Below are 23,389 nucleotides of genomic sequence, written 5' to 3'. Positions count from 1 at the left end.
TATTGTGGAAAATAAATGTGCACTGTACTTTATTTTCATTTCTCTTTGAGATGCATAAAAAAAAAAAAAAAAAAAAAAGCCACCTCACTGCAACGGTCAATCATAAATGCAAATGTGTGAAATCAAGGCACGAATATGAATACTGCAAAACAAACAACACTCTGATTCAATATGCAATGGAGAATCCGGGTTTTTTTTTTTTTTATCCTCTATATATTTCCTCACTCATTTTAAGGACACAGGCGGATAAGGGAAAGAGTGTGACATTTTAAATAAAAACATTAGGAGATGAAACAGATTTCAACCTACAGGCTATTTTATCATTTTAACTAAAATCGGTCACTGGTTCAAAACCTCGACACAAATACGCTCAAATACATACGCCGAATTAGGAATACTGGGCTAAAACAGAAGGGCATGAACACCTCCTGAACTGGGAAACCTCTTTTTTTTTTTTTTTTTTTTTTTTTTATACATTAACAATGCCATATTCATATTTTCCACAATTTGTACATTGCGAGCACCTTGGTTAAAGACGCTTTGCTTAGCACAGTTTGTCATTTTCAGTTTTACTGAAACTTCACCACATTTGAGTGTTAAACAAGATGAACAAATAATCCTCATTCTCACATTGTTACAAAGTAATAAACCAAATCCTGGCGCACACTGTCTGACCAGCATCAGTCACTGAACACAGTCCACGAGTCAGGAATCACTTATAATATGCTGTAATAAGAAACATCACCTCATGAATGAAAAACAGCTTAATAGGGAGCAGGTTTATCAGTTAAAATGAACATTGGCTCGTGCAGTGTTTCATCTTTACTTAGTTATAGAAGGTTTTTTTGGGCCAAACTAATCTTTTTTTTTTTTACAAGCTAATAGCACTCAGACAGAATCCCCTAAAGGTAGGAAAACAATTTAAATGTCAAGACCTCGACGCTGGTGAGAACAGAAAGCTTAACAAGCATCGAGAGTGAAGGATTGGGTCTGGGGAGGAAAAGGAGGGGGTGGGGGGTGCAGACAGGGGCACAGTGGGAATTTGGCACCTCTAAATCTCCTTCACTGTAGTACTCCCAGCCACGTCTTTAACCCAGTTCCATTAATATTCCTTCAGCTCGTTCTCTCCACTGGACAAAAGCATATTCAGAGAACCTCGAACAATTGCAGCTCGGCATGACTTCGGTTTAAGAAGAGATGAAATCGGTAAAGAGTGCACACGTGCGTCGGCACACAGACGCCTTCAGATAGCAATGGCGCACTGCCTGAACGGTTTGGAGGAACTGCAGAAGTCCGAGTGCACGGCCTGAGGGAATTATCTCAGAGAACACCTCGGGATTAACGCTACGAGCATGTCAGTACTACAGGGGAAAGAAAAGCTGGTGACAAAAATGACACTGCTGATATGCTCCGACTTAAGTAGATGGGGATACGTGCTTCTCCAAGTACACACACACACACACACACACACACACACACACACACACACACACACACACACACATACACACACACACACACACACACACACACACACAGAGTGTACAAATAAAAAATAGTTTTCTCACTAGCATTCTATACGACTGATAGAAATTAACAAATGAGATATATAAAAAAAAAAACGCATAAAAACGCACATAACCGATTATACATAAACACAAGCGTCATTTTTCCGACAAAAGGGTGTATATACAAAGGCAATCGACATGTACAAAGAAAAGCACAACCCCTCAACAGCTCAAAACTTTAATAGCATAAAGTCTTCATTGCCCAAACTCTATTCTGATGCCATTCAAGAGTAACACCGACATCACTCTCTCATCCAGGCCCAGCTTATTTTATGACCAGAGTGCAACACCACACGGTATTTCATAACTTGAGGATCTCCCTCCCGCTTTCTTCTTCTCTCTCCTACACAAACATAGATGCACACAAACCCTCATTTTATAGTATTTTAGCATTTAGCAGCTGTGTACCCGACAATCCTTTAAGTGAACGACCAGCAATAAAATGTTCCCCTTCCCCCTCGCCTACGAGTTTCACTTCGCTTTCGTTGCTACAGTGCACAGAAGAAAAAAAAAACATACTAAATGATATACAACTAAAATAAATAAATAAAAATCTGGCAAAAAAACTAATAATAATAATAATAATAAGGCATGCAACTGATGATATTGGTGTTTTGTTTTATTAGACCACATCCTTAATTTCGTTTGACTTTCGTCCCTAAATTTAAAGTGTCTGTTTCTGTGAGGAATGGTGGGGGGGGTGGGGGAGACGAGAAGACACTTAGCTGCCAAAGTAAGAACTTGTGCACTGGAATGATGCATGACATTACAGGATCAAGTGAGCGGTTGTGATCCCTCGTGCACTCACAGCTCGCGAGAAAACAGAAAACATGGACTCTTACATAACACACACACACACACACACACACACACACACACACACACACACACACACACACACACACACACACACACACACACACACACACCCCCCCCACTGGAGTGTTCGAAGAAGGGGAAAACAATAAATAAATAAGGAAGGCCGAAGGCCAAACCCCCCCCCCAAAAAAAAAAAAGAAAAACAATCATCATATGCCTTAAAATACAACGATGATACAAAAATGAGCCATAAAATATCTATTGGCGTTTAAATCGATGTAGAGTTGTAAAACTGAGCGATCTACATTGTTGGCATGGATGAGAAATGATAGAGTGATAACAGCCTATGAAAATCAGTTAAGGCTTCACAGTAAACATTTGAATTGTTGACACTGACACGCCCTGATTACTCCTCCTCCTTTTTTTTTCTTTTTTTTTTCCTAGCATGAGGTGATTTTAAGTAGCTGAAGCCGCATAAACGTAGAGACATGCATTGGGACGCGCACGCACACAGAAAACACGTAAGACTTCACGCGTGCGAGGGTACACGCGCGCACAATCGTTTTAGCTTTCGGGGCTATTAAACCTTTTGTCTGTTGATTTTGAAGGTTTTACGTGGTGGCCGTATGCGATGTTCGGGCCACGGTGTTCTCCACGATGCTGAGTCGGTCGTCTTCGGGTACTGATGACGGAGTGGAGACGAGGAAGAGGCAGAGGTCAGTACTCTGCTATGGGGGCAAGCTCAGGGCTCAGGTTAACAGAGATGTTCTTATACAGACTACTTATAGAGATTTCTGGGGAATACTGGAGATTGTTCAGACCGTCCAAAAATTGCCGTTCTTTGGAATACCGTAGCAACTTGTACCTAAGAGGGAGGGTGGGGGGGGGATACAAATGAATAGTGCATTCTCAACAAATCACAGGATAACAAGTCGAAAGTAAAGGGCGTTGTACTTCTGCAATGGGTCACTGTACTGGAGGTTACACTTAAACATGAAAAGATAAACATTGTTGGTTTAACCTCTACTCGACACAAGCAAGTGTAAAGCAAATACTAATACACAAATACCTCAATTTCTTCTATAGATTATTATATTATAAACCCCATCCCCAAAACAGATTAATTGTATGAAAAGTCGGCGCACAAAAAAAAAACAAAGGCAAAGTGCAAACTGACCTTCCTAGGAACTGCACTTCTCCTCGGTGGTGATGGGGAATTGATTTGTATTTGCCAATATCTCCTTCGGGTCTGGTCACATTCAAGCCAGCAAAGTGGACCCTGAAACATAACAGAAGGATGGACATTTAAAAAAAAAAAAAAGGGGGATACTGTGTTTGTGTACAGATGTATCACTGTTTCGTTACATCTGCCCACCTGTTCCAGAGGTCGTCATCCTCCCCTCCCCAGCCCCAGAATGCATTGGGAAACCCGTTGATCTTTCGGAACTGCTCTACTGTCAGTCCACTCACTCCTCCGAAGAACTCATTGTAGGGCAGACTGAATACACACACACACACACACACACACACACACACACACACACACACACACACACACGACAAATATTGGACATATTCTTAAATACAAATATGGGGAATACATTTTCTTTTCCTTTAGGTACAGATGATATTTACTTCATAATAGATGATATTTACTTCATGCTGTCAGTCTGTGCTTTAATATGGCAAAGGCAATGTTCAAACGGAAAACTAATTACACCACCGTTTATATTCCAGACAAACTAATTTGTTCCACGTGTGCTAACATTTAGCAGAACAGCACTGAGGCATTTCACAGTTTCCATGACTTCCTGTGTTTACATACATTACATACATAACTCTTACTATATCTACTTCATGCGGTCAGTCTGTGCTTTAGTATGGCGAAGGCAATGCTCAAACGTGCAAAAAAAACCTAACAAACAAACAAAATACTTGTTTGTATCATGTCTGACAAGTCAGTCATTCGACATTCTTTATTTTTAATATATAAATAAATATTTTTCTATAAAAACAACACCATGCACACTAACATGATGTTATGCTAATTATATGCACAGCTGTGACGAGTTTAAGGTTTAATTATAACTATCGCAAGGCTACAGTGTAGGATTATTGTATGGGAAAATCAGTTGTGTGTAAGCCAAATGTACATTGCCTGCACACACACACACACACATATATATATATATACACATACATACACACACACACACACACAGTACAGACCAAAAGTTTGGACACACCTTCTCATTCAAAGAGTTTTCTTTATTTTCATGACTATGAAAATTGTAGATTCACACTGAAGGCATCAAAACTATGAATTAACACATGTGGAATTATATACATAACAAAAAAGTGTGAAACAATTAAAAATGTCATATTCTAGGTTCTTCAAAGTAGCCACCTTTTGCTTAGATTACTGCTTTGCACACTCTTGGCATTCTCTTGATGAGCTTCAAGAGGTAGTCACCTGATATGGTTTTCACTTCACAGGTGTGCCCTGTCAGGTTTAATAAGTGTGATTTCTTGCCTTATAAATAGGGTTGGGACCATCAGTTGTGTTGTGCAGAAGTCAGGTGGATACACAGCTGATAGTCCTACTGAATAGACTGTTAGAATTTGTATTATGGCAAGAAAAAAGCAGCTAAGTACAGAAAAACGAGTGGCCATCATTACTTTAAGAAATGAAGGTCAGTCAGTCCGAAAAATTGGGAAAACTTTGAAAGTGTCCCCAATTGCAGTCACAAAAACCATCAAGCGCTACAAAGAAACTGGCTCACATGCGGACCGCCCCAGGAAAGAAAGACCAAGAGTCACCTCTGCTGCGGAGGATAAGTTCATCCGAGTCACCAGCCTCAGAAATTGCAGGTTAACAGCAGCTCAGATTAGAGACCAGGTCAATGGCACACAGAGTTCTAGCAGCAGACACATCTCTACAACAACTGTTAAGAGGAGACTTTGTGAATCAGGCCTTCATGGTAGAATATCTGCTGGGAAACCACTGCTAAAGAAAGGCAACAAGCAGAAGAGACTTGTTTGGGCTACAGAACACAGGGAATAGACATTAGACCAGTGGAAATCTGTGCTTTGGTCTGATGAGTCCAAATTTGAGATCTTTGGTTCCAACCACCGTGTCTTTGTGCGACGCAGAAAAGGTGAACGGATGGACTCTACATGCCTGGTTCCCACCGTGAAGCATGGAGGAGGAGTTGTGATGGTGTGGGGGTGCTTTGCTGGTGACACCGTTGGGGATTTATTCAAAATTGAAGGCATACTGAACCAGCATGGCTACCACAGCATCTTGCAGCGGCATGCTATTCCATCCAGTTTGCGTTTAGTTGGACCATCATTTATTTTTCAACAGGACAATGACCCCAAACACACCTCCAGGCTGTGTAAGGGCTATTTGACCAAGAAGGAGAGTGATGGGGTGCTGCGCCAGATGACCTGGCCTCCACAGTCACCGGACCTGAACCCAATCGAGATGGTTTAGGGGTGAGCTGGACCGCAGAGTGAAGGCAAAAGGGCCAACAAGTGCCAAGCATCTCTCGGGGAACTCCTTCAAGACTGTTGGAAGACCATTTCAGGTGACTACCTCTTGAAGCTCATCAAGAGAATGCCAAGAGTGTGCAAAGCAGTAATCAAAGCAAAAGATGGCTACTTTGAAGAACCTAGAATATGACATTTTTCAGTTGTTTCACACTTTTTTGTTATGTATATAATTCCATATATAATTCCACATGTGTTAATTCATAGTTTTGATGCCTTCAGTGTGAATCTACAATTTTTATAGTCATGAAAATAAAGAAAACTCTTTGAATGAGAAGGTGTGTCCAAACTTTTGGTCTGTACTGTATATGTGTATATATATATATAAAATTATAAACATATGAACCACATCAATTCATTGTTTACATGAAACAGTAATGACATCTAAAAGGTATGTACAGATCTCCAGAACCCACTTACATGTACATGTACTTGTCAAGTTTCGTGGCGAAGTGACGAGGCATCTGCCCACAGCCATAATAGTTACGGTCATTCTCAGGAATATGATCCACATCGTGAAAAACCATGCAGTCCCAGTCCAGGTCTTTCATTGCCTCCTTAAAGCCCACGTTAAACAGCATGGCTCGGTTAAAAGGTTGTGTACCTGCCTGAAAAACAAATTTTATATGGAGACACTACATTCAGCTGCTCCCACAACATGAAGAAACTATTCAGTTTTTAAGTCTTTAATCCGAGGAAATCACCACTATTTACTAGTTACATAAACTATGTATTGAATACAATATATATATATGATTGAACAGAATAAAATAAATAAAAAACGCTGCAACAACTAATCGATAAATTCGATAATAATCGATTATGAAATTTGGCATCAATGAATGGAAGTATCACAGTGATGCACAAACACGTGAAAAGAAAACGAACTAATGAAGTGTTATTGAACTGTTCGTTTGGTTGCGCAATCAGTTCGCGCGCAACATGGCGACGGATTCAATTAAACCGGTGCGAACAAACACTAAATCTAAAAGCAGCAAATAACAGCAGCAGTAAACGATTACATTTGTAGTCACCGTTGTGGTTTTCAGTGAATGATAATCCATTTGTAAAAAAAATAATAACATTTATAAATCTTTTAATTTTTATTATTAAGCATTATTATTAATGTATTTCTCTGTTTCATTCTCTTTTTCATAGATATCGGTTTTTAAACGTGTTTTTTTTTTTATCTGTTTTTAAACGTGATTTACTGCATGTGTACTACGTTCAAATGCTTGCTTTCAATGTTTGTACATTTTATTTATGTATATATCAATAAATGATTATGCAAAATTGTATTCATTATATATTCTAGATGTTTCAATGTAACAAATGATCAAAATGTGTATTTTTTTTACCAAAAATTTTCAAAGCATGTTTTAAAGCAATTTTTAAGCATGGTTCGCCATCTGCAATTATCATTAAAAACAATACAAATGTTTATTTACACAAATTGCTTTACCTTGCAAACTCAAAAGCTGTTTTTTTTTTTTACAGAAAGAAACAACTAAGCACGAGTTACTTTGTTCAAGGAGAAATAAACTCAACAAGCAGCTACTATAAGCTTTATAAAATGTTAAAATTAAAGATAGTTAAACTCTACATGTAGCTTTTAAAATGTTTTTATACATAATTACTCTGAATTAGGGTTTTATATAATTATAAGTAAAACATTTAGTTAAAAAATGTTGAGGTTTAAAAAAGATTTTGGGGTGGGAAATAAATAACAATAATAATAATATTCGTCCAATTAATCAATTATCAAAATAATTGTTATTTGCAGCCCTAAAAAAATGATAAATAAATAATGAATTGGTAACAACAGCATAACTCATTAACAAGCAAGTACTGGTGCCATTTTTACTTCTGCTCTGCAAAAAGTACTGGGTAAAATACCTAACCCAGCAATTAAAAAGTAATGCCCAAACACACCACTGGAGGGCAGCACAACCAAATACACGTTATTATGAAAAACGATCTTACAATATCAATCTTTTCGTTAATGGGCTGTGGATCAATGAACCTGCTTAGTTCCTCCAGAGGATTTTTCCGCAGACCAAAAAAATAAATTGTAAGTATTGCGGTGGAGTTTTAATGCACCATGTTAATGACTAACCCTCCTTTGGGCTGTTAGAAACCCCACAATCACCGATAACAAATTGCATTTCTGTGAATCTTGTTTTTACCTAAATGTTGAGTCAAAAGGTTTGTGAGTTTGTGCTTGTCTAGGTAGAAACACCAAAGCAGAAAGTGTGTGTGTGTTTGTGTGTGTGTGTGTGTGTGTGTGTGTGTACATACCTGCTCAATTACATAAAAGGCAAACTGCAAGTGTTGCCTTTGCAGCATCGGAGCAAGATGCTGAAACAGAATGGGAAGATGTTCATGGCGATTCCTAAACGGGATCAGAAAAGCCACCTGAGGTATAGACAGAGAAAAAGATATAATTGCTCATTATCTGATCATGTAAGCCGTATAACCAGCTCAGTGTAAGAAAGGCAGAAAGGATTATCCAAAGTAAATCTTTTCCCTTTCGTTACAATGCTGTATCTATAGAACAGACAAAAATTATAAGGAAATGCACAATAACACGTGCATAGGCTGTATGAATGAAAGTAACAATGATATATTCCACACATTCTTATTCAAGGACGTGCACTTTTGCATAAAAATCCCATATATAGTAAACATATTTCCCTTAAAAAAAGACCAGACGACATGAATTATGTAAAGATGCCATCTCATCTATCAGCTTGCTGAAGTCTGAGTATCACTGTGCCGTTCTGTACAATAAATCAATTCTGTGTTGTATTGCAGCATGAGTGAGTGAGTGAATTTGTATACATCTTTATTTCGGTTGAGAAATGCAGACCTGTCTCAAATTCTTATTTCTGAAATGTGCTTGTGCCAATGTGCCAGTAGAATGGACTAATGTGTGTACAGGAATCCTTCCTGAGAAAGAGATGAACAGTACACTGAACCCAGGCTGATAAGCCACACTTATCACTCGCAGGAAAAGTATCCTGCAATCATTAAACACAATCCCTGCGTAAAGCTGCGCATGCCCATCCCTTTAAGCAATACAAAAAACAGCCGCGATCAGCGCAATTCATCTTTACATATGTCTTTTATGGGACTGTGCTTCTTTTATCGATCACCTGTCTGCACCTTGATGAAAGGCACCATAGTCAGCCATATTTTATACAATACGGAGACAAAAAGAACAGGAACTAATTAAACCCACAATTACACTTTTGTACCACAGGGGATCCTCACACGCAAATAAAAAAAAATAATACATAACTTAAATACTATGCGAAGAACGAGAATGGGCACAATATGGCAGAAAATGCGGTAATATGTACGATATGTAATAAGTGCAAAACCACGAGATATTCATAATTAGGCAACTAAGAATTTTGTTGAAGGGACGGGTTATTGTGGCTTATTCAGCACTTCACTTTTTTCCACTTCACTTCACATTTATTTAGCATCAGTTGAAGCCAAACCTAACGTTCGATCATTATTTAAAAATCAATAACATTACTCTATATAAGATGTTGGTTACAATGCATGTACGTATCCAGGCTGTCAAGAACAGTGTTTTCTGAAGCTAGCTCAGCCATTTCAAACTGTTTATAGGTCAGCATCTTCAAATCACACAGCAGCGCATCACATATAAGCACTCATTAACTTGTAGACATGTCCATTAACTTGGACAGTTATCATGAAATCATGTTGGTTCCTGAACCAGACAAACCCTGTTTGTTGGCATCTTTCTCACCATCATCTCCTTGTCTTTTAACTACACATTATTCCAAAAACTTGTTCAGTTTGAAAACCACACCCGATACACAAGCTAGACGCTTATAAAATTGCGGTCTTATGACAAACCACCAGTGAAGAAGCCGTTTTGGAAAAGACAAAATCATCAAAATGGAAAAGGAGTTAATTACTGCTACTTTTAAACACTTAAAATTACTTTTCAAACTTTAAATCAAATTTCGATTATTTCTTAAACTTTGAAATAATGTCAGTTTATTCCTAGACCAGATAAAAATTTTATATTTTAATTTCTATGCCCAGTGCAGTTATATGGCCATATTTCTAATGTAGAACGAAACATCACTGTCATATGATCTTATTTTGATAAAATCCTAAGGCATGGGTGTCCATACTCCAGCACCAGGGCACAATGAGTTCCACAAACAGATATTAACTGGGATGTGGTTTCTCTGTATGATAGACACCGAGCACTAATAGTAAGAAATAATAGTAATTTAAAAAATAATAATTAAAGGGGGGGGGGGGGGGGGGTCTGAATTCCAGAATTGTGTTTGTCTAATTAAAATCTGACAAATCTGGTAAATCTGATTATTAACATGAAAGTATTTTTTTTTCTTTTTTCCTCCATTCAAGTTTTTGGGCAGCCAAAATGTTCCTGTGGTCAAATCTAAAATTTGGACAGCTCTTTTCAACACACATCTTAAGTCACAACTAAGATTAGTCTGTCCGATTAGCATAACATTACTTCATACAAATAAATCAGAATAATAGAGATTATTGTTGTCTTATTTGTATTTCACGGTTATCACGTTTGACCAGGTGTAGCGAAGGGATGGACGTTTTTTTATGGTCAAATGGACGAAGTGACTGTACCTTCCACCGTGGTTGACAGTCTTCGGGCTTCCAGTGTCCCCCATACTGAATACCCAGCTGTCGAAGATGCAGTTCAACCGCTTCAAAAGAAAGCTCGGTCATATTTACTTCCATAGGACCCTCTGCAGAAACACGACACATCAGCACACATTAATCATCCATCAGTGGTTTCTATGCAGCTGCACAAGAAAATACATGCTGAAACCGAAGTGCGGCAGAGGGGGCCATGGTCCAGCACTAGTGTGCGTTAACGATGGAGCCGGAGAAAGTGAGTGGTAAGGATCACACACCTGTGTGTGGTTTTGTTCATTTTGCACTGACTGAGGGAGAGGATGAAGAACTTAATATATAAATAATTGATAATTAAATATATAAATAATTTATAATTAAATAACTTAAAGAAAATAAATTGTGGGAATTACAAACGTGATTGTATAACTGAACATGCAGTAGTCTGCAGACTGAAAATACAACTCCCTTAATGGAGAAATATCCCATGTTGTGTAATGAACCACCACTTAGAACATACTCAAGTACAGAGCCCTTTACTTCCTATTTGATCTAAAATATTAGGGAACTGAAGGGCGTCTTCGAGCAGAGAGGGTAATCTCTCCCACCCATTTGGCTAGTGGATTGCAAAAACTTACTCATAGAAGGTAAACGCTCGGGGCAGGGCAGGTTCTGGGCATAGGTGAAATTCTCCGGGAGGTATGTAGTCGGTTGAGCGAAGTATTCACTGGAGTTGTTCCCTTCTGGATAATCTGCAATCATGATCATGCCAAGAAAGATCACTTCAGAATCATATTAAAAACAGAATTGACTTAATGGTTCACATACAAATGGGGAAGATGTGTTTGTGTGTGCGCGCGCATTTTCTCTCACCTGTGCCATTCAGAGTGCTGTTCTTATTGGTGTATGATCTGATTATCTGGCCAATTGTCCGCACGTTATCACGTAACATTATACCCTGAGCCTGCACCATGAAGAAGTATGTGTTGGCTGGAAGGTTGAGGGAAGAGAGAGGAAAGAAGGAACAAAAGCAACATAATGTAATTCTCCATAACAACTAATAAGGTTAGACAAAGTATTCTAGTTAAATGACTTTCTGCTAGCAAGGAAATACATGTGAACCCAAAAAGAACCAAATTGCCTCAATACAATACGCTCCTGAGGAAGGAACTACTGTATTTCACATAACCAGCAACATCCTGATCAGGCTACCTGTGCTACTTTTAATTAAACTGCATGGCTTTAACTGCTTCTTTAATCTGCTTAGCAAAATCAAAAGATCCACTGACCAGAGATCACATTCATATTTTTTCCCCTTTCATTAGTTTTAGAGCGGGTAAATTCAGGCGATTGTGTGAATGGTGTGAACAAAGCTTGCTTTAGGACCACTGTTCTCCCGTGTTTCTGGCTGGGCTTGGATGAATGTGCTGATCTATGCCAGCACTAGCACATATAAACTATTAATGACCAGCATATGAGCGATGTATTACCTAACTAAGGAACAGGATACAGTAGAAATTATAACACTTCTTTTTGCGTTAACAGCATGAATTCTAGTAAGAGCTTGAATTTGTAATTCTGTCTGACTGAACTTCAAGGTTATTTTACCAGACACCACTGAGAGAAGTAAAGCCAGGAAGATGAACAGACAGAGCCATGACTGAAAATATTTATAGCATATCTAAATAATGCTTCATAGCCTTCAAAACACCTCAGCTGCAGATAAGTACATTATTAAAGTAATGCATATCTACACCTGACTATCACACTGTTATTGCTTATAACCTTCACCCTTCTGGGAAGGATTTTGGAGCACGTCTGTGGTGAAATCAGACACTGATGATGGGTGAGAAGGTCTGGGGGCTCAGTTACAGTTTTATCCCAAAGGTGTTCAGTAGGGTTGAGGTTGGAATGCGGACATCTCGAAGTGGCGGTGTCATGATAAAGACGGTCTGAGGGTCTCAATGCTATAAGTTACGACATCATCCTAGACAATTGTGCACTTCTTTATTAAGAAACTGAAAACGCTTTAATAAGGTTCAAAAGAAATGACGACAGCTCTATTAGAGTGCAGCTACCCTGCTGATGTATTGATAGTTCCCCCTAAAATGAAACCACCCACAACGAGGAGGGGACGGGGACACTTTGCTCTTGCTGCCTCGCTGCATCCCTTATCTAAACGGTCAGCCAACATGAAAACTAATCAGAGCTTCCAGATGCTTAGCAGGATCATAATCACTGGCAATCAATTCAAACCTTACAGTCCACTTCCATAAAAAGGAATTCCCTGAAATGCTACTACTCTCTACTAAAAAAAGCAATGTGGGAGTATGAAGCAAATGGAAAGTCAAGACTTCTATTTGGGCAGGTTATATTATTGCACAGCACTGTGTGTCATGTGTGAGTCAAGCAAAAAAGAGTCAAAGGGAACTCGAAGTTTTGACACAAAGTTACTTGATGAAAAATATGCTTACACCTCATAGAGCTCTGCTATGCTTAACTGTATCATCTAAAATGTTAGACAATGAAAGCTGTACAAACAGTGATGGCACTCATTCAGGAAGGTGGGGTGAGTATGCTATTTATGCCTAGGCAAATATAAATTGCTGTTTCCTGCCAGTAATGTTTACTAGCCAAAACCAGCAACATCAGCAATTTCATGTAGCTGGATTAAAAAATAATAATAATAAAAAAAATAAAAAATAAAAAAATCCACCCTTATATTTCCCTTCCTATGAATCAACACTTCTTTTTAATGGATTCTAATCTATTCTGTCTAATCTATATTGTTAATAACCAGTATACCAGAAAATGAACTCAGCACGTCAATAATAATCCCGTGCAATGTCGAACTAGTGTCGAATGTGCATTTACACAAGCTGCTCATGCAATTTTCCTTACGGTCGAACGAGTGTCAGCAGTGCAATGTGCAATGCCCTGCAAATACAATTCAACAGCTTCAGTAAATCCTCACATCAAAAACAAGAATGAGACCAAAAACCGATCAAGGATTTTGACCGTGGCACATAAGTTGGTGCCAGGCGTGCTGATATGCACATTATTTAAAAATCAATAAATGAAGGAAAAAGGCACACAGCAGTCTACAGAGTCTACATGTATGGTATGTGACAGAGGCATCTAATCCAGAGTGCCTTACAGAAATGCTCTGCAGTCTTGAGTTTGCACAGAAGCTAGCATTGCTGATATCTGTTGTTTGAGATAATATGGTCAGACTGGTTAAAACTGACAAGAATCAGTTGACTTCTACTAGAAGTCTACACTGGTACCAATCCTGGCATCCGATAACAGGAATTTGAGGCTACAGTGGCACATAAGCTCACTAGATAGCTGAATACTGGAAAAGCATCACCTGGTCTGTTTCTGTCCAGTTTTGGTGAGCCTGTGCTCACTGCGGCCAACTGAAACGCCATCTGTATCTACATGATTACATATCAGCCATATGACTGGTGGAATGGAAAATTGCATACAAGTGCAGCTGCTCCTTTAAAAAGTGGCCAAAAAAAACCTTATTCTTATTTATCAGCCAATAGACATGTATAGAGAATTTCATTTTCACAGCTAAAATAGCTAAGCGCAAAAAAAGATTGCATAAACTAAAACCTGAAAGTTGCTCTTGATGGACATAGTGACACATCCACAGAAAAGGAAGTTCAAAGATCATGAAAATGTTATAACTGACATAACTGTGAAACGCAATGTGCAGATAACAGTTTTGCACAAAGTAAACTTATTTTATCATCATGCTTTTTTGCAGTTCAAATTAAATATTTAATCTATTTCAGAAGCTTGGTGGTTGCACAATGACCTTCTGCAAGATACCACAGAGCTCGAACTGGCATTCGAGGCAAATATCCAACCTTTTTCTTTTCTTTTTTTTTTTTTGCAGACAATGCTAACAATAGTAGTTTTATTTAAGGGAAAGGAATTCCCAAAATAAAATAAGATCCTGTTTTGGTTACAGTTCTCATGATGTTTGCTGGTGTTGGTTAAACAATATCACATGCCCTTGTTTTGTTGTTATCTTCTTTAACGATTATTGTGCGAGTGGAGGGCGGATGGCGGAGGAAGGCGTGCCGGACCGTGAGTGTGTGGGTGAAAATAAGAGAAAATAAAGACAGCTCTGTGAACTTTTACCCGCCATTTCTTCCGGCGCAGAACCAGCGAGTGTGTTACAATGATATACATAAGAACACAATACGTACAGATCACATGCACATCATAACTGAAATAAAAAGGTTTGGGAATTTCAATTGAATTCACTGAATGACAAATTTCCAAAAGCTTGATTTAACAAATAGATCTGACTCTTGGCAAAGTCACATATACAATATATATGGACAAAAGTATGAGTCACCTGACTTTCCCAGCCATATGTGGTTCTTCGCGAAACTGTTACCACAGAACTGAGGCACAGAACTTTGGGTGCGGTACCACTAAGTTCTCCCTTCACTTGAACAACGAGATCCAAATAATCCAGCTCCATGAAAATATGGTTCACATGATTTAAATCTCCACAACCTCATCATATGGGGCTAAAATGTGGAATGAAAAAAAAAAATCACAAAAAGCGAATCTTATGGTCTTACGTCGACAAACTTTTGTCCATATAGTGTATTTATTATAAGTGAGAAAACATGCAGGTGTGAAAGGTTTTGCTCTGCAGTTTGCCACTTCAGCTCAAGTTCATACAAAAACGAATGTGATTCATAATGCGAGGCAAATCATTTATTGACAAGGTGCAGAAAACTGTTCCGTGCCAACTTATAAACACAAAGTGATTAGAAAATGTGAGATAAATGCAATGACGATGCAAACCATCAACTACAAACAGGTTTGGAATTAGAACGGGGATGTAAGAATCGCACTGTCTGCTGAAAACACTAGCCATTAAATCGGATCTACAAATTATCCTCAGTCTATTGTCGGGCTGAAACAGGCCTGTGTGTAGCACAATACATGGAAACAATAAAGCCAAAGCTGTGTACCTCAGCAACCAAGTTAATCTCATGCACTAATGCCTGAGCATAACACCGCTAGAGTAAACACTGATGACACTTGTTTTTTTTCCCCCTAGCATAGACGAACTGAACCAATGGTAAGAAACTTATATCATTTATAGCCAAAAGTATGCGGACACCAATCCCTCACACCTACATCTGCTCCTTCCTAAAACTGTTGCCAAAAAGTAGTACTAAACAATTGTGCATAATGTCTCTGTATGCTGTATCTTCACTAGAAGTAAGAAGTACAAAACATGACTTTTTCAAGATTGAAGAACTCAAGTGTCCTGCACAGATTCCAATCCTACTGAACTACTCTTTGGGACGAACTCGATCACCTATTGCTGGTCACCTAACATCAGTACCTGATCTCAATAAAGCTCTTGCAGCTGAATGATCACAAATCAAAATAAATAAATAAATACAAATAAATCAAAAACATTTTTAAATTATACACACACACACACACACACACACACACACACACACACACACACACACACACACACACACACAGGTAGTCATCGACTTACGACCACGATTGGTTCCGACAGACCTGTCGTTACACGATTTGGTCATAAGTAGAGTAGGCTATATGTACAGTACTGTGAAATGATTTTATAAAAAACTGAGTAGTATTTTATCATCATTTTCTTTCATTATTGTTATACTGTATATATATATATATATATATATATATATATATATATATATATATATATATCATCATTTTCTTTGTTAATTTTATGCCATTTGTATCATCTCTACACCATTTTGATTCTTACTGTCGTGGTCGTAAAGTCGAATGGTCGTAAGTTGCATAGGTCATAAGTCGACGACTACCTGTGTGTGTGTGTGTGTGTGTGTGTGTGTGTGTGTGTGTGTGTGTGTGTGTGTGTGTGTGTGTGTGATATATATATATATATCTTTGACGGTCACGTGTTGACAAATGTTTGCCCATGTATTTGTGTATGTCATTTGTTTATCTTTTGCCTTCTGTGTCTTCTTTTAAGAAAAAAAAAAATTTCCTGGACTTTCTGAGCATATGCAGTAATATTCTCTCAACAAAAGCATTATCTTTGCACTTGGTAAAACTGTGGCTTGCACATATAGCTGAGTATTGATACTTGTGAAAACATCTGTGCTAGTGGTTTGGGTGTGGCTTTCCCAGAGACTCTTAACTATACAAGGTTACTTTTCATTTTTTGCATTTCGCCTTAACGTCGTCACACTGTGCGAAATATGAAGTATTTTGTTTAGGTCACCTTGTTTGTATTCAATAGTAAGAAAGTAGTACGTGTTGTGTGTCATTGTGTTGTGTTCTGCCAGCTCAGCTGTTTTTATCATAGAGCGGGTTGGTATCCTTTCAGTACGACTGGCTCTGGTCTCTATTTTGTCTCGATTTTTTACTAACAGAAAAACAGATTTTTCTGGTAACTGCAGTATATATATAATTCAAGCCAACATCAAGTCAACAGTGGGTGTGAGATCACAACTCACAGCGACACACAGTCTACTGAGGAGGCCCAACCCCAGAGCGGTGCTGCAGCAACCAACACTGAGACAACACACACACACACACACACACACACACACACACACACACACACACACACACACACACACACACACACACACACACACACTCTTTCTAACACAATCTCACCACCAAGTTCCACTTAAGCTCCACCCCAGGCGTTATGATTCTCTGCCGCTCAGTGAACGGAGCTGCGGTTAATTGTGTTGTTCTGAATAATAAAATAAAATAAAACAAAACGAGATTATTTTGAAAACATCCCGAGGTTGCGTCAGCTCCAGATGTGTCCCACTTCGTGAAGATTTTGGACCTTCAAAAAGTACATTCCGACCCCACAAACATCCTGAAACGTCTACCACGTACCAGCGCCATTTCGATTCCACTTCATGTAGAGTTTGGACATTGGACCTCTTTGAGTGTTTAAAGGCTCTGGCATGGAGAAGTTGCTGTTGGATCTATGATGATCTCAAATGTTGAGCTATTTTATGAGTTGCTCAGTAGCTCCTGGTTCCACAACGTCAACTGACTGTATAAGACTGTAGAGAGTACATTATTCATAATCACACTCTCCGATGGTCATGGTAGTTCTCTCGCTCTGGTGTTTTGTATTGTTTTAAAATTTATAATCACGCCCATAATATCACCCAAATGAGGATGGGGTCCCCTTTCAAATCTGGTTCCTCTCAAGGTTTTTTCCTCATTCATCTATAGTTTTTCCTTGCCACAGTCACCCTAGGCTGCTCATCAGGGATAAATACACATCATTCACTTTAATTCTTAAGTTCTGTAAAGCTGCATTGAGACGATGTCCATTGTGAAAAGCGCTATAGGAAATAAACTTGTACTTGAACATCTGCAGCGTTTAAATGCATGCTAAATTTAGAGTCTATAAATAACGCACTCTACACGATATAATTAACCTCATTAGTGTAAAAATGTCAGCACGTTTGAAGGGCGGTGGTTCCAAATGTCCTTTTGCAGGTGCTGATTTTGCCATGCACCTTCAGAGATACACAATTTGAGATGATCACGTTCTTCTCGGAGGCTAATCAAACAAAATGATTTTAATCATGAGTTTGTGTATCAGGTAGAGTTTTTAGTAAACCTGCTGCTAGCGGGCTGTTTCCTGTGAGACACAAAAAAGTACAAAACAAAGCCCGAATTCATCCAGGATCAATAATGTGGCTGTTTGCCACATCTAACAGGAAACACTGGAACGAGTGTGAGTTTGAATGTCTTCAAGGTTAACATGCGTGCAGAAATATGGTTTGCATAGGCTGAACTGCTTTGTGGTCTTCAACCTAAAACCAGTTCAGTAAGATCAGATGGCTGCGCCCATGGAAACCAAAAAACTATTTTTATCAAACCCCAATAAATTCAACTGAAATGGTGACTGCAGGTAATTTTACAGGTGCTCCATTGTGATTTGATTTCAATCCAGATCGCTCATGTCTTGGTTCATCTCCGTCCTCCTCTGCGAAAATTACAGGCCAAAAATTACCTACTGTTTTTCTCCAAACTTAGCAGTCGAATGACAAATTCAACCGCGTCTGATATCCATGACGTGATTGTCTGTGCAGATGTGCGATTACTGTTCTATTGCATTTTACAAATTGATGCCGGAACCTCGTTTTTTTTCCCCCCTAAAAGAAATAAGATCCGGTATCTCTTCTCTACGCTACTGCCGTTAGTGCGATCATATGACAACGAGATGAAAAGACCCACGTTTTTGTATTAAAAAAAAAGGAATAATACAATAACTCATCCTTCCTGTGCTCGTTCCATTGTGATTTTTTTTTGTCACGCAGGAGACGGCTGAAAGGTAATTATTGCGTACAAACGTCCCGCTGACAAACTTTTCCGCTACATATTTTACAAAGGTGGCGAATAAGGGAAAGAGCTGCATGCACATTTTTTTTGCATTGGTGCAGCACACTAGTAAATAAGATCTCTACATTCATTTAAACAACATTTTTACTCTGTATATATTGTATTATTTAATTGTCTGTTTTACTATTTTGTTTACATTATGTCTGTTCTTTCTCCTGCACTGGAAGCTCCTGACGCCAAGTCAAATTCATTGTGTGTGTGTGTGTGTGTAAGCATACTTGGTAAAGTTATTCCTGATTATGTTTAATTGCCACTTGGTGTGAATGTGTGTGTGAATGTGTGTGTGTGTGTGTGTGTGTGTGTGTGTATATATACGCATACTTGGCAGACTGGCGGTCTAGCATTACATTCAAGAGCGATTTCTGGGACAGGCTGCAAATCCATGACAACCCTGACTCTACAATAAATAAATGACTGAATGAATGGATGGATGGATGGATGGATGGATGGATGGTTGAATGAATGAAATAATGGGACCTGTGTTGTCTTTTGGAGCAGTGTCCTTAATATCTGATCTTATTTACTTCAGATCACCTGATAAGAAGGTACCTAGGTGAGGCTGCACTAAACTGATGCTTGTATGGTCCTCGTCTATATTTACTAGTCCACCAGCCTTTCGTATACTTTGAATCAGTATGTTTCCCTCCAGCGTCCATCGGTTGCTAAGCATCCCCCCTAACTAGCTAAACAGCCTAGCATAACTAGCCGACTAGCTCATAACCATGCCGAACAGGTTAAGGTTAGCAAGTCAGAAGAATAGCTAGCTTGTTAGTAGCGTCCCTTGCTGATCAACCATCCAAAACATTACCCAAGCCTCTGATTGAACGCGGTTACAGACCCTCCACTAGCGTGCTAGAACCAGAAATATCATATACTCCATTTCTACGATATGAAAACCACCGAACTCAAACAAAACCTAGCCTGCTAATACAAATACAACTCGATTAGCTGCCTATTAGCTCCCCTAACTAGCCTGCTAATTAGTAGTAACTTAGCCTGACACTACAAGTAGCTAGTTATGTAGCCATGACCACCGGGTCGCTTCATTTTCCAAAGAACACACGACAAAAGAAAAAAAAAAAATAAAAATAACAAAAAAAAAAAATAATACTCACCTATTCCAGGGGCCGCGTAAATGAAGTAGAGGCAGGTCGTGGACATGGAGAAGAAGAAAATGAAGGCCAAGAAGGAGCGGTTGGAAAGCCGCAGCAGCCGTTTCGCATTCGGCATTCTGGCTCTTGCTCAGGGAAGCGTCTCCTAGCTATCCGTCAGGTCCATAAAATATACCTAAAAATATATATTTATATAAGGCTCCTTTCCTTTACTAAAGCTAATATATATATATATATATATATATATATATATATATATATATATATATATATATATATATTTAAGGTTAGAAATCAAAGCAGTAGTAAAGTCCGCATCGCTATGGCCTGGTTTGGAAGGGGGGCCCCGGCACGGAGGGGATGCAGCTAAGCTAAAGCGCCAAAGAAACAGGGTGCGAGGAGGAGAAATTTCCAGATTGACCCCAAAAAACCAGAGCAAACCAGATGTTAAATCAGTGCCCAGACAATCCGCAAAGAATGTACGCGTGCCATGGTGTGGCCGTGGAGTCGAAAAACGAGAAGAAAAAAGCTGAAATCAGACCCGCACCTGCCAATGCACCATGTTTTCTTTTGAGGTGGGGAAGGTGGAGGAAATGAGATGACGCTGAGAAAACTTCTCCACCTTCTCCACCTCAAACCCGCTACCCCCTAAACCCGAACACTGAAATAACGTCCACTGAAATGTTCCCGACACGAAACCCGACTCGAGATCAGCACGGAAAAGGGTTCAAACACGGAATGAAACAAGAAGGCGTCGTCTCCGCTACTGCTGCAGTACATCCGAAAAGTCTGAATGACCGCTAGGGATTGGACGATACCACGTTGCTTCACTTCCGATCCGATACCAAGCGGTTTCACAATCGCCATTGGCCGCCGATGTCGATACCGATACTTTCGTTTTACACACACACATATTATATATATATATATATATATATATATATATATATATATATATATATATATATATATATATATATATATATATATATATATATATATATACTTTTGACAGTAACTAATACGGTAACGGTTACTTTTTAAATAAAGTAACTCCGTTACTGTTACCGTATGGTGCGTTACCCGTTACTTTTTTAAATGAATGTATTTGGGCTGAAGTCTAGACTACAGTCTAACCTGTTTACAGCAGCGACGCATTAAAGGATTGGTGGATGAAGCACTGTAAACACGAAGAAGACGCACTGTGGGCGTGGCTCCGTTCACAGTGGTACCTCGACATACGAGTTTAATTCGTTCCGTAATTTTGCTCGTATGTCAATTTGCTCGTATTTCAAAGCAAATTTCCCAATTGAAATTAATTGAAATTGCCATTAATCCGTTCCAGCCCCCCAAAATGCCACCCCAGTTGTTTTTGTTACGTGTTTTTGAATAAGAAAAATGTATTTATAAATGACAAATATTGTATAAAAACATAATAAAAGAGAATGTAAAGAAATAAACTGGTTAAGCGTAGTACATATCATTGAAGTAGTACTACGCCCGTACTGCCTCGCCACCTTGCTCATGTTTTCCTATGATTTCACACTTTAATTCAATAGACATCATCTTCTTCTAAACACTGACCTTTCCACTCACTTTCTTCGGACCCAATGGTTATAAAAAGAAATGTGATAAATTACTGTAAATGTACAAAAAGCACAAAACGCGAGCACAACTTATCAAAGATGCTTCGACTGTGAGGCAAACGAGTACACTGACTGTGGCCGGTGTTGCTGATTCATCGCGAGATTCGTCACAGTAACGTGTTAGTGCGCGCGCACATTCAAACCTTTGATCGTGTGCGTGTGCAGCGAGACGAATCAGCAACACTGACTGAGGCGTCTTGAGCTCGTATCTCAAATTTTTGCATACATACATGCATACAGTGGTGTGAAAAAGTGTTTGCCCCTTCCTGATTTTAATTGTATTTTTTTGCATGTTGAAAGATTTATGACCAAACTCTTGATGTCACCCATATGAGGATGGGTTCCCCTTTGAGTCTGGTTCCTCTCAAGGTTTCTTCCTCATATCATCTAAGGGAGTTTTTCCTTGCCACTGTCGCCACGGCTTGCTCATCAGGGACAAACGCACACCATTCACCTTCACTGTTGTTTTCTGTAAAGCTGCTTTGAGACAATGTCTGTTGTGAAAAGCGCTATACAAATAAACTTGACTTGACTTGACTTGACATGTTTGTCACACTTTAATCAGAATCAGGTTTATTGTCTAAGTGTGTTGACACACACAAGGAATTTGGTTCCAGCTGTTTGTAACTCTCAAAAGTACAGACATAAATAAAACCTATACATGACAAAACAGACAAGACAAGACAAAAACAGACTATACAAGACAATACAGACAATGTGAGACAGTATAGACAGTGTGGGTAATAAATAGAGATAATGTTTCAGATGATCAAAATAATTTAAATATTAGTAAAGATAACACAAGTGAACACACCATGCAGTTTTGAAATGAAGGTTTTTATTATTAAGGGAAAATAAAATCCAAAACTACATTGCCCTGTGTGAAAAAGTGTTTGCCCCCTAAACCTAATAACTGGTTGGGCCACTCTTAGCAGCAACAACTGCAATGAGGCGTTTGTGATAACTTGCAGTGAGTCTGTTACAGCGCTGTGGAGGAATTTTGCTCCTCTCATCTATGCAGAATTGTTGTAATTCAGCCATTGAAGGGTTTTCGAGCATGAACCGCCTTTTTAAGGTCATGCATCAGCATCTCAATAGGATTCAAGTCAGGACTAAACTAATGTTAATGGAAACGTTAATGGACTGAGGCAAGAAACACTTCCAATTATTTAACTGGCAAATCAGCTGAATTTCAGGTTGAATTTTCCTTTTAAGTTGGACTCTGCATTTGTGTATGTATTGATATGCACAGCAGGCCTGTGTAAACATTAGATAAAAACCAGATAGGACCAATACTTTTGATACAATGCTAGTATGGGAAATATCAATACTTTAGGCTCGATCTGCCCATCCCTAATACATAATTATTTCATGTGATCCTTGTTGCAGTGGAACAGAGGGTTTGAATGCTTCATCTGAGCCCTGTGTGTGGAAACAAATAAACAAGAAGGTGGATGTAATACAATGATGGCTAACGTGTCTTTTTTAAAATCTAAATCATATCATAGATCAATTCATTATGTGTATTTGTTTTTAATATAAGTAGAGATCCTCGAGTTGCTAGTCAGTATCAGCCTTC

The 23,389-nt window shown here is 38.8% G+C and overlaps 1 protein-coding gene across 4 annotated transcripts; it reads right to left on the bottom strand.

The window, feature by feature from the left end:
* Positions 1-28: 28 nt before the first annotated feature.
* b4galt6 (UDP-Gal:betaGlcNAc beta 1,4- galactosyltransferase, polypeptide 6) lies at positions 29-21,921 on the bottom strand. Of its 4 annotated transcripts, none has more exons than XR_014536855.1 (10): positions 20,168-20,973; positions 11,478-11,594; positions 11,243-11,356; positions 10,596-10,717; positions 8,238-8,354; positions 6,360-6,547; positions 3,763-3,885; positions 3,565-3,666; positions 1,482-3,252; positions 29-1,439 (listed from the first exon to the last, which is right to left on the bottom strand). XR_014536855.1 is itself a non-coding variant. In XM_083562012.1 (10 exons), the coding sequence occupies exons 2-10, from the start codon at positions 20,280-20,282 to the stop codon at positions 3,105-3,107; spliced, it is 1,146 nt and encodes a 381-aa protein (XP_083418138.1). In that variant the 5' UTR covers positions 20,283-20,339; positions 21,749-21,921; the 3' UTR covers positions 1,479-3,104. The 4 variants fall into 4 exon arrangements, 2 of the variants coding, with proteins under 2 accessions (XP_083418138.1, XP_083418137.1); XR_014536856.1 differs by having other exon boundaries at positions 1,490-3,252; XM_083562012.1 differs by lacking the exon at positions 29-1,439 and adding an exon at positions 21,749-21,921 and having other exon boundaries at positions 1,479-3,252; positions 20,168-20,339.
* Between the last annotated feature and the right edge of the window lie 1,468 nt (positions 21,922-23,389).

This window comes from Silurus aristotelis (genome assembly GCF_946808225.1).
Source record: "Silurus aristotelis genome assembly, chromosome: 15".
NCBI lineage: Eukaryota > Metazoa > Chordata > Actinopteri > Siluriformes > Siluridae > Silurus > Silurus aristotelis.
This window is presented reverse-complemented; position numbering and strand designations above follow the sequence as displayed.

What these genes read in the sequence shown, in the direction of transcription:
- b4galt6 (XM_083562012.1), bottom strand. Translation starts at nt 20,282, where the DNA reads ATGCCGAATGCGAAACGGCTGCTGCGGCTTTCCAACCGCTCCTTCTTG. An exon ending in CAGCACTCTGAATGGCACAG is followed by an intron (nt 11,357 to 11,477) that starts GTGAGAGAAAAT and finishes TCATGATTGCAG; the next exon opens with ATTATCCAGAAGGGAACAAC. An exon ending in GATGACGACCTCTGGAACAG is followed by an intron (nt 3,667 to 3,762) that starts GTGGGCAGATGT and finishes GTTATGTTTCAG; the next exon opens with GGTCCACTTTGCTGGCTTGA.